This window comes from Acipenser ruthenus, chromosome 6 (assembly GCF_902713425.1).
Source record: "Acipenser ruthenus chromosome 6, fAciRut3.2 maternal haplotype, whole genome shotgun sequence".
Lineage (NCBI taxonomy): Eukaryota > Metazoa > Chordata > Actinopteri > Acipenseriformes > Acipenseridae > Acipenser > Acipenser ruthenus.
In genome coordinates this window covers 66691216-66710088 of record NC_081194.1, presented here as the reverse complement: position 1 = coordinate 66710088, position 18873 = coordinate 66691216, and the positions used below count along the sequence as shown (strand labels likewise).

Below are 18873 nucleotides of genomic sequence, written 5' to 3'. Positions count from 1 at the left end.
ACAAGCCCTCCTTGGTTGGTGCTTGCTATCTATGATCTATTTTAAATGCGAGGAATTGCTGTCATTAATTTGTGTGCTTGAATAATTCCCAAACAACATTGTTCAGAGTAAAAGGACACAAGCATGTAGAAATCACATTGACCTTTTTAAAGTTGCTGATTACACATGAGTGACCATTTTAATAATTGTTTTGAAGCATTGTTTTGTCCTTTTAGCACAGGCATGGGCTCTTCTGCACTTGCTGTGTCTCTGGGACAAACTACAGTAGGACTGGCAAATAAAAAGATCCTACCTGTATCTGTACTATATCAAAATATGTTTTTCTTTGTGTTGTTTTGATGAGAACACCTGGTATTGAAATAGAAAAAGAGTAAAAAAATAAATAAACACATCAATGTTGACGCAACCAGTATACAAACAAGTCCTTGCAAATAATTCAAGCAAGGCCAAATGCAGCCATTATATAAGAAAATGTCCTGTTAGCCTGAAATATATTATTACTCCGCTTTATAATCAAGAACCCTCTGAAGCAAAACTTAATTGTCATAAGAGAGCCCATAGGAAGTGACTAGATCAGTTTTGCTCAACCACTAGAATATACTGTAATCTGCTGCCATTGTATTCACTAACCTTTCCATGCATTATGGTCTCAAGATGTCTTCCTAGCGAGAGGCTAATTGGGCAGGAAGATGACGCAAGTCCAGTAATGTTCTCTTCCTCTAAATATTATCCTTGTGTAATAGTAATGTGCAGCAGCCTTCCCATTTTTCACTATCTGGATGTCCTTCATATCAACTGTAGACATTGATTTTCACATCTTGGCACAGTGACAAGGAAAGTGGGGCATCAATTAGTATGACCATATGGCTCCAAAGTCATCTGGCAGTTCCTGTTTTCTAACTTGACTCCTAATGTATATGTTATGGGCCGATGCCGAAATTGGGCAGTTTGCTAAGTGCCCAGCTGCGGTGGGCAGATGCCGAATTAGCATTGAATTTTATTTCATTTTGGCACCTGCCCGGGCAGTTCAACTGCCCACAGCCACTCAACTGCCCACAGCCACCCGGGCTGATGGCGAAGAAAGATTTTTAACAGATACAGTATACTATTAATAGAGAGTGAATTACTTCTGTTGCCTTTAAGCTCAAAAGTGCACCACCATTGAGCCACCCATTGCCATGTTTATTTAAATAACTTAAATACTTTCTGACAACGCTAGTTTAGAGCAATGGTACTCAACAAATTATCAATGCACAAGGTTATTTTCATCGTGGGTTAGATATAGAGGTTAGAGTAATTGGGGGGACAAAATGAGTCTAGAATAAAATGCAACAATATTTTATTGTGTTCTTATTGAAGTAATGCATATAGATCTCTGTGAAGAGTTCCGTTGAATGAGAGATCATTCAATATCAGCAAGAGACTAATAATCACAGTTTAAATATGTAAAAGCCACCCAGTTAAATATAGTTACCTGAAACTCAGGAAGAACGCAGTGCCAAACAATTCATTTATCATAGCAATATTAGTCGGATTTTGGGAATACAACTGGAATAGAGAGGAAGTGCTGTACGAATGAATGAAAGACGTTGCCAGTGAAGTTTGACCAAGGCGTGGCTTCGTGAAAATTCAAGTTTAACTGAGTTTAACTGAGCTTCCGTATCTTTTCCTGTTTTATGATCTCTCATTCAAACATAGCAACTCTGCACTGAGATCTGTATGCAATACTGCAATAAGAATACAATAAAACATTGCTGCATTTTATTCTGACCCCCCACCCCCATCCCGTATCTAATCCATGATATAATCTGTGGATTGATATTTTGTTGAGTTCTGTTGCTCTAAACTGCATTGTCAGAAAGTATTTAAGCGGTGCGCTTTTGCCAGAGGTAATTCACTCTCTATTAGTAGTATACAGTATCTGTTAAAAATCTCTTTGCTATCAGCCCGAGTGGCTGTGAGCAGTCGACGAACTGCCCAGGCAGATGCTGAAATGACATAAAATTCGATGCTATTTCAGCATCTGCCCACCGCAGCTGGGCGCTTCACGAACTGCAAGGGCATTTCAGCAACTGCCTGATTTCGGCATCGGTCCATAACATATACATGTCAAAATGTACTTTTTTTTTTTTTTAAAGGTATGTTCCAGAATGAATTGCATTGTGAGTCCTCGAAACCTGAACTGGGAAACAGGAGGCGCATTGTTATCCACATGCTTAGCACCAATGCTTCTTCACTTGAAACTCAACCTGTTTTAGTGTTGTAGTCCTCACAAGAAGTGAGGGGATTCTTCTCCAGGAGCCCGATTTGGGTATGATCTGTACTTGTAGGATTTACAGCAGTACTCCTGGCCAAGTTTGCCCTTCAGAGTCACAGTCAATGTTATATAGTGAAATGTGATGAGTAGCTGCCAGTCCTTTCACAGCCACAGCTCCTGCTATAACAGGTGCCAGGAATGTCAGGTTTTGCATTAGCATGGCAGATGCTACACTGGAGGAATTAACATCCAGCAACTTGCTGCATTCTCATCCGTGGTGCTGCGATTTGAACTTGTCACTCAACATTTGTGTTTTAGAACACCTCATCTTTAAAGGTGAAACCCCTAAGTTAGACACTAATCAAAATTACAATTAAATATATGATCTCCCTTTCAGTAATGTGCCTATTCCTATTATTGAGTTACTGTAAAACATACCTCTCAGCACTTTACATGTTGCCCTTAGGTGCTCAGTCAGATTATATTTATGGTACAATAGTAGAGCAAAGATTGTATTGTACTGCTTTAGAGTGGCTTAATATTAATTACAGAATAAAAACCACATATTTTACTGAATGATTGCCATTTTGAACTATTAAACACTGCTTTAATGGTTAGATATTTTAAGAAAAAAATATTGGCCTTTATGCTGGTTAGGTGTACCTTCTGACATTTTAAATACATAAAATATATTCGATCAAGCTCTGTCAAAGGCTTGAAAAGGTTACTTTTATACAGAGGGAAGACAAATCTAAATTTATTGCAGTAGTAGACTAAACTTTTCTCTTTATTATAAATTATTATTTTTCAGCATTTTAAAAAAAAGTCATTTTTTAAAAAACATACATAAATGATATGTTCAATTATCATAGCCAGTGTCTTTTTGTAGAAGGCATTTGGATTTTCTATGTGATTCCAAATGTTAAATACAGCCCTTGAAAATGTGTCCCAACAGGACTGACCTTTTAAGACCTTTCTTTCATGAAATGCAGCTATATGAACACAAGTGACATTGCTGCAAACAAACAGCAGTGATGCTCTCCTTCCACTCTTGGGGCTCATCAAGTTAGTGCAGCTGTCTTCGTGGGAAGAGTCCCAGGAGTGTGCTAAACAGGAATAGCCAACGTTCTTAGTAGACCAAAGCTGGTCCAAGAAGAAAAGATTTTCTGGATATGGCAGAATTTGCACAGACTGACATGTTTCTTTCTTTCTTTAGGGATACTGTACATTATGAATTTCAGATACATCAAAATATAAAATTGGTCACATCAAATTTGTGGAATAAGGATAATGTAGGATCCTGTTGGTTCCCTTACGGATGCGGGTTCGGGGAGGGTAAAAGTGAAGAAGCTACTGTATAAGTGTGTAGCTCACATCTATTGCATGTGAGAATAAAATAAAAATGCATTCAAATCAAAATTAAAGAAAAAAAAAATTAAATGGGTAATGTTTTTACTACAATACAGTATATTTATAATATCCAAATAAATAATTTGTATTTTAAAATGTTAAAACGATTTTAAAGAATTGCTCATAAAATAGCATTCTCAATTAGAGTTAGTGTGTGTACAGTATTGTTTGTCACTCAGTGAACCTCACAATGGAATCTCTGAAATAGTGCTGTTGTAGCCTCGAGAGGAGATGTTGCAGTAAGAAAATGATGCTTAAATCAACGCATTGTGCTGGTTTAACATCAGCTCATCTCGTTCAGTAGAAAGGCAGACTCCATTACACAGCTCCGTTATACAAATGTTCTGTTTTACTGTACTGTAGCTGTCTGATTTCTTTAAAGAAAATTGAGGAAAAAAAGAGAGCACTTGAGGTTTAGCTAACCCAATCCTTCCCCCTACTTCATCCATGCATATGATCCACGAGGTGGGTGGTGCCACACACCACTGATATAAACATAACTAGCATATCAGCACTTCCTTTCAGTAGGGGATAACTTTGCATTTGGAATGTAATTCAGAATCGAACAAGGGGGATTAATGTGTTCTAACAAAAAACTCAAAGATTAGACTATCCTAATGCTGAGATCATGATATCTGCCCAGACAAGCTGCAGTGTGTTTGGATACAGCAAGGTGCTACTGTGATGCTAATATACTTCTGGTATGATGATGTAAATGCATCGCTTAGAACGCTTGGGACTTGATTCCACTTAACTAAGGGGTTGATTTGATAAAATGATACATCTCCAGGATAAGCTACCATTTCATTTTATTAGAACATTTTACAGCACTCGGAAATCACCCTGTATTGTTGCAACCTAACTTGGTTATTCCTAAAAAAACAATTGTTGTTCTAGTCCAGGTGGATTCCCTGATACTGTAAAACGCTCTTTTAAAAAAAAATCCAGCTGCGTGCACTGTAGGTTTTTTAACTTGTGGATAGAGACAAAGGATGGTTTTGGTGTGCTGAGCAGGTAGCGCCAAGCAAGCCAGATATTTGGGTATTATTTTGTTGTGGTTAAAATAGCATAGGTGGAGATTAGCTGAGTCAAGCCTTTCAGCCAGGGGCTAGGTTAAGCCTGGGCATTCTTTACTTTGCTTTATTTACACTGATATGGCACCTGGCATGCTACCCATTGTTTTGCTAACAATTTGTCTGCATTTTCCATTTGTTGGAATGCGGGACCCGCTACTCTACATGTCTGTTGCTTTGCAGCATGCTGTGTTTCTGTTTGATTGATTTGGTGCTATTCTGTTTTTACAATGCTGTGGAAATTATCTAAAGAGAAAGCATATTCCAATAAAGGCAGCAAGAAGGTGTTTACTTTCCAGTACCTTTGCCTCCTGGGTTTAGCCTAGTTTCTGTTGAGTCCCAGAAAAGCCATCTGCTACAGTATGTTGATAGCACACCTGGGAAAGAGAGTGCTTTACTAACTGGATTAGATGACCTTCCAGAAAATATTTACCAGCCACAATGGGTTAGTGCCATGTGTGTAGCATGCTGAATTATGACAAACTTTTTGTTTTGTTATTCCAGTGCCTTCACAGCACACGGCTCAAGCACAGAACAGTCCATTTCAGCTCAATCACTGCTGTTAATATTAAGCTTTAGAATGTCTCGCTGCCTACAGCCAGATTTAGAACGTACATGTAAACAACTTCAATCTGAGCTTCCCCACATTGCCCTGTGAGAGTGCCTCAAGCCGGCCCTGAAGGATTTTAAGGGTTGTCTTCATGCCCATTGAGACATTGGTCTCTCTTTTTGCCTAAAAAAGGTGCCCAGTGCTAATTTTCCCAGACAGTATGGCACTTAATGTGATGTTTATTACTGACCCACTTAAGGTGACTGAATTCAGTAAGGCATTGCACCAACTAGCCCCTTTTTTGTCTTGTAATAGTAAACTTATTCAGGACTGGAACTGATTTACTTAATTTGATTTATAAAGTATACTGTACAGAAATGTGCTTTTGGTTTTATACTGTTGGTTTATTCACTGCTTACTTTTTCTTCATTGCCAGACACTTGTGCATAGGTGCTATTGAATCTGAGGTACATTCAGGCTACGGCTGTTCATGCTTCATTAGTCGCGTGTTTAAGAAGTTTAGAGCCATCAATAATGTATCCTCTTATAGACTGTGTTGTGATGGTGGTAGTGGTTTTGTTTTTTTCACCCCCAGTCTCATTTAATGTTTACAGAGTCTGATTTAATTGACCTATGTGGCAGATTTAATTAATTATTGAAGTATTCATTATATGGATCAGAGTTTCCTTGACTGTATTGTTTTTTTTTTGTTTTTTTTTTCTCCCTTCTCCAGATTTCTGGTATATCGCCGGGTGAAAACAAGTCACAAGGGCAGATTCTTACTCCAAATGTGAGGTGGGGACAAAGCCCCATTAACCAGACCACACCCTGGGAAACGGATGAACCTCCAGCAAAACAGATAAGGGAGAATGAAGGCACGGGTATGCACATTCTGAACTACTTAAAATCAACTGCACCTTTTTTTTTTCAAAACAATAGTGTTGCTTTTCACACGTTTCCATATGTCTCCTATTTGTGTTGAATCCAACAGTACTTTATTTTGTACAGATGTATCCCAAAGGAATCTCTGTCTTAAGCATTACTTTTGCTGTAATGATCATGATAAAACATTATATTTTATTCATGCTGCTAAGTTCTGATACTTGCTGTTTTTAGTTACAATGTTTGATAGCTGCTGTTTTTCATTTTTCACACTTTAGTGGTTTTATTCAGAAACCAATCCTTATGTTGGGCTCAGAATCAAGGGTTCCTGTTGTACAGATTTTTTTTTTCCCGCTTGAATGCAAAATGCAGTGGGACTAGTTTGTATTGTGTTACACGGGATAAAGCCCTTCCTGTGGCATTCTGCTCATGTTAAAATCTTGAAATCTGTACCAAACTTTATTCACACACTGAAATGCAAAATAAGAAAATAAAAAGAAGTTGCAGAAAAAAATGTAACACAAAAACCACTGCAGATTTGTATCATGTCTTTTTTTTTTTATAATGTTAGAGTGCAAGGTGTACAATACGATGTGAGCTTTTATGTTGTAGTGCCTTTTAATGTGCAACCACTCCAAAGAGTAATGCTACAAATAAAATGAAAGAAACGATTAATGGGCACACTGTTAGCAGTTGTTGATTTAAAGTATTTCGGAAACTACATCCAAAACTGCATTTTAGAACAAAACCAGGAAAATCCCAGCATGAAAAGCATCATTGTTACAACTCAACAGTTTACATTGATAAACCTACGTTAAATCAGTTACCACTTATTTAATTTTCCATTCATTGTAGCCTGTGTGCTTATTACCAATCAAAATATAATTTTCATAATGCATGCTGTTTTTTTCTGTTGTTAGGTACCGCACCGTGGGTTCCACCAGTAGCAGCAGCCAGCCAGGCAAGCCTTTTAGCCCACGCGTATGGAATGCCACAGCCTCCGGCCTATAGTCAACCAGTGAATGTCCAGGCACCTGTAATGGGAGTTACGCCCACTATGCAAACTCCAGTCCCACCACAACACCCGCTAATGACAGCGCATTACCAGCTCCCACAGCAACCATCACAGCCTCTTACTAACATGGTCATGAACATGCAAAGTCAGTCTCTTTACACGAACAGTCAGCCACCAATCACCATGTCCCCTATAACCGGGGTTTGTCAGGTGACCCACCCTGTTCACACTGTAGTAGGGAATGGTCACATGACTCGCCCTGTGCTGCAGCCTCCTCCTCTGCCTGCTGTTCTGCACAGGAGTGCACCAGTGACCAATGGGCAAACTGCCCCTCAACCTTCCCAGCCTCTTCCCAACCCTCCAGCCAATCCAGAGAATGCAAACGGGTTGCAGATGCTAAGGACGATTGGCATGGGAAAGTACGAGTTTACAGATCCCTGGCATCCTAAAGGTAAGTGAGTTAAGGGGTGTAATTTATCCCAGCCTTGTTGTTAAGATAAGGTACCTGCGTCTTGCTTGGTTTCAGTCACTCAGAGCAAGCTGTAAAAAATGCTGTTGGATACAGGAGATAATGCCCTCTGGACAGCAGGATATTAGGCTTAAAACAGCTATCGTCTTAGTTTTCGTATCCAATAAAGAGATCCATAATTGTAATAGATACAATGTATAGTGTATCATTGTTACTGTTTTACAGAAATAATTTTGCTAACATGCTTTAGTTTAGTTACATTTACAAAGAAACATCCACTGAATCCAAAGCATAATTTACAAGTTGCAGAATAGATGGCAGCTCACATTGGATCACTTCACACTATCTGGATACCCATCTTAAACTTAAAAATGAAATAGAAATATTGAAGAAAACATGAACACAATGGCCTCCAATGCCTAAAACATTATAATTCCTCCTGTAACAAAAATAGTGTTTGATTAAACAAGACAGCACTTTTTTATTTTTGGAATGTGGATAATTAAATATTTAGTCACTGTCATTGCGGTCTCAGCAGTTTTGCACTAACCGGAGTATTGATTGATAATGAAGCTATGCAGTTGGCAGAAACCACATACAAGTCTAAATTATAATAAATATATATATAATAATCCTTTGTGACAAAAAAAAGAAACAAAGCCAAATTTTACACGGATGCTTTAATAAGATATCAGCTCCGGCTCATGTCCAAGGATCACAGCGGAAATACATACAGACCATTGGTTTGTTTGTTTGAGCTGCATATCATTTGATGCACAGCTTGTTCTGACTTGAAGCAGAAACAAAGCAAGGCATTGTCGGCAAGTGGCTTGTTCATTTTCCAAAAGCAACTCCATAGATTAAAGCCATGGCAAACTTCTGATGGGTATCTATGAAAGATATCTTCTGGCAGATATCTACAGTATGAAATATTTCATCAGTCAAGCTTCAGATTTGATTAATAATATTTCTTCCATATTGTTTTATTTTTTTCTGGGTGAGTGTGTGTGTGTGTGGGGTGGGGGGGGGTGGGTGGGGGGGGGGGGGGTGGGGGGAGTGCCATTAGATTAGCAGATTAATAAAGAAACAGACATTCTGCAGTTGAACAGACTGTGTCACACTTGCTAATAGGATCGCAATTAACAAACTAGAATGGAAGTTTCTAAAGAAACTTCGTCAGCGTTGTAAGTTGTTTTGGCTAGCGTGTAATTTTAATAGTGCAGTAGAAGTGGTTTCAATAGACAAATTTGTTTCATAAGCATTCATATCCTGTTATTTGGCATTTGACTTTAAACGAGAGGCCAAAGCTCAAAGTCCTAGACATTTTGAGAAAGGTCTTAATGGTGTCTTATACATATCCAATTGTGCTTATGAGCATATGTGCAGTATTTAAGGAAATGTAATCTGTTAAAAAATGTCTATAGTCCAGTTTGACCATGAACGAGAGGTCAAAGGTCAAAATCCAAGACATGTTTAGAAAGCTCTTTGGTTTCCTATAAGTGTGCAATAGTACATATGAACATATGTGCGTTATTTAAGGGGATAACAGCTGTTAAAACAGTGTACTGTCCAGTTTGACCATGAGAGGTCAAAGTCCAAGACATTTTTAGAAAGCTATTAGGTGGTTTCCTATAAGTGTCCAATAGTACATATGAGCCTATTTGCAGTATTTAGGGAGATAGAAGCTGTAAATGCAGTCTATTGTCCAGTTTGACCATGAGAGGTCAAAGGTCAAAGTCCAAGACATTTCTAGAAAGCTGTTAGTTGGTTTCTTATACATGTCCAATACTACATATGAGCTTATCTGCAGTATTTAAGGAGCAATATACTGTCAAATCTGCAGTTACAAGATTTGGCCACCAGAGGGCAGACAGAGAAAGTTGGAATGTGGCATTTTTCTGGGCACTGCGCCCACATTTCAAATCCGATCACTACAAAAATGAATAGGAACTAAATTCAAACTTATTGGAAGAGCTGTGCAAAAAAGTTGATTGGTTGAAAACTGTAGGAGTAGGAGCTGTCCAGTTTTTAGCTGTCATCCTTGAAACAGCAAAATGTCCATATCTCGCTCTGGGAAGGTCAAAGGTCAACGAAACACGCGTTCACTTTTAGAGAATCAATGGGTTTCTATACATGTTCAATAGTAACTATGACCCTACCTAGCCCCTATAAGGAGTTATAAGCCGTTTAATTTTTGGGGGTCATGACCTGTTACCCCCAAATCCACCAGTCCGATCGCCACCAAAAGTAATAGCAACTCACGTGAGACAGAGTGCAATACTTGTGCAAACTTTTGAGTTGATCACTTCAAAGCTCTAGGAGGAGATGCGTGCCGAAATTTGTTGGAAACTGGAATAATAATAATAATAATAATAAAGAAACAGAGAGAAACAAAGTCTGCGTTTTACAACGCAGACAATAATAGTCACAGTTTTATTCTCAATAAATAGTTGAGGCTTTTGTTTTTTCTCTGGTTAAAGCAGAGCTCAGTTGCTAAAGGAATCCACGCACACGGTACAATGTTTCATTCGCTAAAAAGGAAAGTCATTCTTCATTGTCTACAAAAACTTAAGTGATTATACAAACTAGTAATCATATGTTTAACGTGTAAAACAAGGAATTCGAGCGAATGAAATGAGGGAGAAAATTTCCTAAAAAAGAGTGCTATTTTAATTTTCAAAGCAGAAGGTAACATTCACAGACAATGAAGAGCTGGACAAGTTTTTTTTTTTTTTGTTTTGTCAAATTGACCATTTCTATGTTAGCCATATTGGTCCAGTGATGAAATACAAGAAACATCTTGAAGTAGATACTGAAATTCATGAGACAGGTTAAATGTCAAGAAGTTGTTCCTAATTACGACTCAATTATTATTAATAAAATAAAACATTGGCTAAATGTAGTGTGTGTTTTTATTATTTTGTATATAAATATTGTATACATTCTGTCATTTAGAATTCTGCACGGTGACTGTTTAATCTGTTGGTGGTGTGCTTTTCTCAAGTCGAGGTATCCTCCGTGAAAGTACAGTATCTGTAGTCAACAAGAAATGTGTTTTCATCGTACTGAGTTTCGGTTGCATACTTGTGGTAGCTGTTCTTTCTTTTCCTCTGCTCCACCTCATGTTATGTCTTAGGAATAAAAACTTGACTGACTAAGATATTGTCAGCTTTAATGAAAACAAACTATAACTGATTATACACAACAAAAAGAAATCATGCCATCCTGTCGAAAAAGTTAGTAAATGATTGCAAAATACAGCCGACAATGCTACGCGTGCACATCATTTGTATTTTACCTCAGACATGAGCAAAAGAAAAATAAGACGTTTCTGTGGGACGATCTCATTTTACGCATGTGGGATCTGGGATTTACGGCCACCCTGACCACTTCAATAGAGAAAAAACGCTATGGACCGCTGCATCCCTAATAGTGATCGATCGTATTTTCTCCAAAGCCACATTACAAGATGTGAAAAACAATTTTAGTAGTTTGCAATGCTTGCGTTGTGCAGTAGTTCATTTAAACGAGATTTCTTTGTTTTCTCTCCGTACTTGTCCGGTATGCATTGGCCCCTATAAGAGGTGAATTTCACGGTGACCCCTCAGTTTCCCGATTTCCACGAAATCGCTATTTAGGTAGACCCCTATATATTACCTTTTATTGGGATTCCAAATCATGTTATCCTGTGATAATTCTAGATTAGGAAGGCAATTATAAAGAATGCACATTTTGAATAAAATGTATTTATAAAATTGGATAGTACTGATTAGAGGAGAAACCTCAAAATGGAGCGAGGTAACCAGTGGTGTACCACAGGGATCAGTATTAGGTCCTCTGCTATTCCTAATCTACATTAATGATTTAGATTCTGGTATAGCAAACAGACTTGTTAAATTTGCAGACGACACAAAAATAGGAGGAGTGGCAAACACTGTTGCAGCAGCAAAGGTCATTTAAAATGATCTAGACAGCATTCAGAACTGGGCAGACACATGGCAAATGACATTTAATAGAGAAAAGTATAAGGTATTGCATGCAGGCAATAAAAATGTGCATTATAAATATCATATGGGAGATACTGAAATTGAAGAAGGGAAATATGAAAATATGAAAAAGACCTAGGAGTTTATGTTGACTCAGAAATGTCTTCACCTAGACAATGTGGGGAAGCCATAAAAAAGGCCAACAAGATGCTCGGATATATTGTGAGAAGTGTTGAATTTAAATCAAGGGAAGTAATGTTAAAACTTAACAATGCATTAGTAAGACCTCACCTAGAATATTGTATTCAGTTCTGGTCACCTAGTTACAAAAAGGATATTGCTGCTCTAGAAAGAGTGCAAAGAAGAGCAACCAGAATTATCCTGGGTTTAAAAGGCATGTCATATGCAGACAGGCTAAAAGAATTGAATCTATTCAGTCTTGAACAAAGAAGACTACGCGGCGATCTGATTCAAACATTCAAAATCCTAAAAGGTATAGACAATGTCGACCCAGGGGACTTTTTTGACCTGAAAAAAGAAACAAGGACCAGGGGTCACAAATGGAGATTAGATAAAGGGGCATTCAGAACAGAAAATAAGAGGCACTTTTTTACACAGGGAATTATGAGGGTATGGAACCAACTCCCCAGTAATGTTGTTGAAGCTGACACCCTGGGATCCTTCAAGAAGCTGCTTGATGAGATTCTGGGATCAATAAGCTACTAATAACCAAACGAGCAAGATGGGCTGAATGGCCTCCTCTTGTTTGTAAACTTTCTTATGTTCTTATATAACATATCCCTATGATATATTATTATTATTATTATTATTTATTTATTTCTTAGCAGACGCCCTTATCCAGGGCGACTAACAATTGTTACAAGATATCACATTATACATCATTTCACATTATACAGATATCACATTATTTTACATACAATTATATAACATATAATACTGCCAGGGTTGCTTTGTTTTTTCAATAAAACACTCCAATTTCTCTTTAGTGGTTATAAATAATAATAATAATAATAATAATAATAATAATAATAATAATAATAATAATAATAATAATAATAATCTTTATATAGCGCCTTTCATAGTGGACCACCATCACAAAGTGCTTTACAGAGGTAGGCTGTGAACCGTGAATTCTTTGCAGAGTCACTTACAATAGGACATTGATTTAACATCTCATCCGCAGGATTGAGCACAAGGAGGTTAAGTGACTTGCTCAGGGTCACACAGTGAGTCAGTCAGTGGCAGAGGTGGGATTTGAAACTGTGACCTTCTGGTTACAATCCCAGGACTTTAACCACTGGAGCACACTGCCGCCTTATGACCTTAGCTTGGACCAGCTGTAGACATGTCTTGGGCTGACAGCTGCTGAAACTGCTTTCCTTCCAGCTGTAGAGCAACTGAGGAAATGTGGCATTGCTCTGCGGTTTTAAACACCCCTATCCACATGCAAATGAGTTTTCCAGATTAGAAACCATTTTTATTTAAAAAAAAAAAAAAAAAAAAAAAAACTGAAATGGTGTTTTGAAATTCCATTGGTGGTGCTTGATAGTCGGTTGAAGAGCCATGAACATGAGTTTTCTACAGCTAAAGTAATAGATCTTATCTAATGACTGTCACTGGTAATGTTGTATTGAAAGAGATATTTGTGTTCTGGATAGTTTTAAGTGACTTGCAACCTTTTATAATGCATAGGGATTTTTTTTTCTTCCTGGTAGCAGCCTGGGTGCCTAGTTCTTAGAATAATAAGCGTTCAGGCCTTGTATGGGCAGCCCAAGGACCCTCAGTCTTGTCGTGGTTTAGAACAGGGGGCATTATGAGAGGACATTTTAGAGGAAATCTCTACTCCTAAGATACATTCTTCAAAGAGAAATTCTTCGTCTATTGGTGTTATTAAAGCATTACAGAAAACCTTTTTTTTTCTTTTTAAAGATTTTTTTTTTGTGCTGCGTACTGCTGTATATGGTGAAACCATATCTACACTTGCTAGTGCAAATTAAATCCATACTGTAGGTAAAGCATGCCAGTAAGATTGATTTAAAACAATAGGCTTTATTTGTTAAAGAGATGGTGTTTTAAGCTATTTCCTGTTGTGACGAAAATGTAAGTCAGCTGTATGTCACTACTGCTGATTCCTTTTTATCTGTAAGCCTCCTACAGACAAATGTGTCCCCAGCTGGTGACATTACAATGAACATTTTCTATTATCTAAATGTCTGTGAGTAAATGGATTTTGTGACTGTATTTAGCATCCTGAGGACAATCGTGGCTTGTTGTAGAGGCATTAAAATAAAAGCACTTTCTTTTAAAAAATGTAATATAAAAATAACCATAGCATTTCTTGAATTTTAGAAAGCGGCCTAGTTGAAGGGCTGGCTTAAAAAACAGACTTCTAACATGTTATCCTAATATCTCTGTTATGTTTATATATTTTGTTTGTTAATCGATGGTGGTGTTCAGATGTCCTTTTTTCCCCATTTTTTCATGTGTTGAAATATCACTGCAGAAATCTTGCCATTTAAAACAGCAGGTACACCTGTCTATTTGTTTTTAATTGAACACCTGACTCTTTAAATACTCAGGTGTTCCTAACCTGTTTAGCACTGAAGATGGTCAAACGATCGAAACGTTTGCACTGGCACTGAGCATCTTTATTTCTTTATTTGCTTGTTCTTTGGTCAAATAAAATAATGTTTTTTTCACTTACTTTGATTATGTAGTGGTTTCTTTGTCGCCACTCTCCTGATCACAGTGTGCGGATCGTATTCAATTTCTGCTACTAAATATACAGTGAAACATTTATAAGGATCATCTGTCTATAGTAAACTCTCTGATGAACCATTGTGTGGATTTTCTGGATAGGACTGTCAGTTTAGAAATATCATGGGGCTCCATAAGCAGGTTGATTGTGAATAATTTCCCATTTTGAAAATCCTACCTGTTGTAAAACTAGGGAAATAATTGTATTTGTCCTTTTTATCATTTTACAAAAATAAGCCTTGGTTGGCTATACTGTAGATAATTGGCTACTAAAGACAGTTGTTTTCTCTTCAAGGCGGAATATAATTGGGGGCTTAATGCTTAAATACTTAAAGATAGATAGATATTGATTTAGAACGATTACTGGAATCTCATATATACATCTGTAATTATAAATTTAAAAAGCTAGGATTTAGTGCATTCATAAAGAAGAGGTAAAATAATAATTGTGAATCTTGGTTGCAAGCATCTTTTTATGTCCAATAATATATGCAGTAGTTTTGATTAGGTTTTTACTAACTTTCTAATTAACAGCAAAGTTGGTTCACAGGATTACTGCAAGAGCAACTGAATAGGTAGCAGTGTACATATAGGTGCCAAGAATGGAGTATACCAGCTCTAGCAGGCATATATTCATAAATCGCATGTTACTGGACATGTGTTCGTTTTTAATATGAGGGAGTTTGATTCCATATCATTATTGATCAGTCATTCCTCTGCACCTCATCCTGCCCCACACAGCTCCTTCATTTCATATAGTATGGAAGATAATATAAGAAGCCTAGTTGGAAAAGTTGTATCCCGAAATTAACTTCTAAACTGGAGCCTTGTAGAATATGGCATTGAGCTACTTTTAACAACATTTTCCAAATAGTTCTGCTATTGAACGTCTTTTGTTTAGTGCCTTATTTTTGAACTGTTAACGTGATGATTAGGACACTGGCTGTGGAGATTTATGGAAAGAGCAGATTAACTGCTCAGGCTACTGAATTATTGATGGCTCATGTCTACTTAACAGCTGCGCCAGATGTTGGAATTCTGAATCCTTGAAGACAGATCAATGCAGTGCTTTTGATTGCATGCTCAAAATCACAATGCATTTATTCCCATATGAAATGGCTTGTAAACTTACTGAATTGGAGTGACTTGATTGACTTTCCAGGCTTTATGCAGATCGTTCAAGAGCTGGCTATAGATATCCTTGGTGATTTGGTTTATGCCACTCGTCATTTCAGGCACAGGTCAAATGTTTATTCAGATATATCCGTGTTAGCCAGTTGCCTCCATAGATGGTATTTTTGCAATATATGGTGACTATTAACATATAACTTAATTTATGCAAATCATTTGTTTATTGTAAAGATTGGGCAGCAGTGTGGAGTAGTGGTTAGGGCTCTGGACTCTTGACCAGAGGGTTGTGGGTTCAATCCCAGGTGGGGGACACTGCTGCTGTACCCTTGAGCAAGGTACTTTACCTAGATTGCTCCAGTAAAATCCCAACTGTATAAATGGGTAATTGTATGTTAAAAATATGTGATATCTTGTAACAATTGTAAGCTAAGAAATACATAATAATAATAAAGATTGATAAAATAATATAGAAAAATTAACAAACTTAACAGTAGTTGCAATCTAAAACCCACTATCTCAAATATATTGTCAAGGCATTTATAAGGGAGGGGTTAAAATGAAGAACTTAAGAGTGCACAGACAATACTTCGTCTTTTAAAGTCAATTATATTGGCCATCAGTGCTTAACAAAGTCGATAGCTATTGCTTGGGACCTACTGAGATTCTGGTGTAATTTAAACCAAAAGAAGTTATGATAGGACATGATGGAAACAGACATGAACAACTTTGACAGGCCAGCTCAGTAAGTGTGTTTTTAAATATTAATGATGTCCAACAGCAATGTATGGTTCAACATCATAATTTTGTACGCTTTAGGGAGACTGGGGAATAGTTTGAAGCCTCTTCTCGGCTGTACAAACTTGGAATTCAATTCTGAGATGCACTAAAATACAATATTCTTAAACAGAAGGACAAAAGTAGCCAATACATTTTGTATAGTAGATTGTTGTTATTGTTGTATTGCTGTTTCCCTTTTTTACCAAATTGAATTTATATGCACTCCGGGGTGTGTAATCACTGTGACCTCCACACTCAGTGGAGCCTTTGCTATTAACTGGGTCATTTGGTATAGAAGGCTGTAGAGAGGTGAAAGAGAGCAGATTCATCCATGAATATCAAAGGTTATTTTGTATTGTGGGGGAGTGGGGTTCCAGTTTTGTGCAAACCAAACACGATGGCTGAGCAGTAGCAGCTTCTGACTTTAAGTGGGGAGGCTATATATATATATATATATATATATATATATATATATATATATATATATATATATATATATAATTATTATTATTTGTTTCTTAGCAGATGCCCTTATCCAGGGTGACTTACAATTATTACAAGATATCACATTATGTTGACATACAATTACATTATTTTTTACACATTATTTTATTTATTTATTTTTACATACAATTACCCATTTATACATTTGTGTTTTTACTGGAGCAATCTAGGTAATGTACCTTGCTTAAGGGTACAGCAGCAGTGTGCCCCACCTGGGATTGAACCCACGACCCTCCGGTCAAGAGTCCAGAGCCTTAACCGCTACTCCACACTGCTATATATACTATAAATTCCCTATTCACAACTGTTAAGACTCAAACGTATTTGCAGCGACGATCACGATTTCTTCGCCAAAAGTGAGGAAATGTGTGTGTTTTTTGGAAATTGTGGCTTTCCGGACAAGATCATCAAAAAATGCTTTATATAATAACAATATACAACACACAGATGATAGAATCCCTCTGGTCCTCACTTACCACCCTACCAACAGAAAGATACAGACAACTGTGCAAAGAAACTTTACAATTTTACAACAAGACCCATCTACAGCACCTATTTTCAAGACTCCCCCCTTGATGTCATATAGAAGAGACAAGAATATAAGAGAATATGTGGTACACAGTGCTGTTCGTCCTTCTGGGGAACCTTTGAAAGGCACATATCCATGTAATAGACCACGATGTAACACCTGTAAATACATTCATTCTGAAACAGAGATTAGAGGCATTAAATCATTCAACATTCATGAACATTGTACATGTACCTGTAAAGGAATAGTCTACTGCATTATCTGCAAGAAATGCAACAAATTGTATATTGGGGAAACTAAAAGGCGTTTAGCAGACCGGTTTGTAGAACACTTAAGAAGCATTTGCATTAACACCACTGCATTTCCAGTAGCCCGTCACTTCAACAGTGATGATCACACTGCTGAAGACATCACAGTCTGTGTGATCAATCAGTGCTATGGAACAAATGTTCCTCGGAAACAAAAGGAACGAGAGTTTATCTTCTAACTGGGAACTTTGGAACCTCTGGGAATGAACATTCTATTCTAATAATCATGAGCAATTAAAAAGGCAATTTTGTTTTGGTCCTCCTTGTTGAAGAAGGTCGAATTTAGGTTTTGGATGACCTTTATTGTTATTTTTTTATTATTGTAATTTTTTCCTCAATTGAAAGCGAGGAAAATGGCGAATGAATTGAAAAAAAGTCTACAATGTACATATGGAAATCAAAACTTAAGCGAGTAGCCACACGTGACCCAAAACCTGCCTGGCAACAGAAACGTCAAGATTAAGTCTAATTATGAGTGGTAGAGGCTAGCCACAAGCTTGCGTCGTGTAGCCAATACAACTACTATTAAAACTTGACAGACAGAGAGTGACTGCAGGTTGAAGACTCACAGTATCCTACCCATTTCGAGGCTACATTAGCCAATAGCAATAGAGTAGACCTTGGAAAGCATGACGTAAGGTACGTTTTTTTTTGTTTGTTTATTTTTTTACTTTTACAAAATTATACGTAGGCTTAGCCTCCGTAGCCTCTCTGACGAGCCGCCACTGTGGCTTAGTGTCTCCTAGTATCTGTGGGACAAAAAGTGGACATTTTTAAATAATGGGAATGGCCCTGCCAAAATGGAGCAATACATATTATTTGCAATACTACTACTACTTCAAATACTACTACAAATAATAATACAATTTGTACAAATGTATTGTTTTTGTTTTTTGCTAACATAATAATTACATTTTAATACAGATTTCCTCTCACTAATAGAGAATGGATTGATTATGCATATAGAGCAGTGTATTTTTAAATATATTCCAACAAATGCAACAACACTTTAAGCCAGGTGTTGAATGTTAACAGATTTTCTTTTACATTTTTTTCTTTTGCGTCTATATTGAATGGCTTTACATTTCAAGTATATTAACTCTCAGTTTAAAAAAAAAAAAAAAAAAATTATCACTCTTTCTGCCAAATGTTTATCTTCCATGTCGTTTTGTGCAAAATAATATGATTAAATACAAAATACTGT

The 18873-nt window shown here is 37.1% G+C and overlaps 1 protein-coding gene across 4 annotated transcripts in view; it reads left to right on the top strand.

The window, feature by feature from the left end:
- The window catches only part of LOC117411120 (kelch-like protein 29), a 151667-nt gene that overhangs the window by 91934 nt on the left and 40860 nt on the right, over positions 1–18873 (top strand). For all 4 annotated transcript variants that reach the window (XM_034921645.2, XM_059025710.1, XM_059025712.1 and 1 more), the window contains 2 exons: positions 6024–6171; positions 7093–7638. In XM_034921645.2, coding sequence (XP_034777536.2) covers positions 6024–6171; positions 7093–7638 — 694 coding nt within the window. The remainder of the gene's footprint in view (positions 1–6023; positions 6172–7092; positions 7639–18873) is intronic.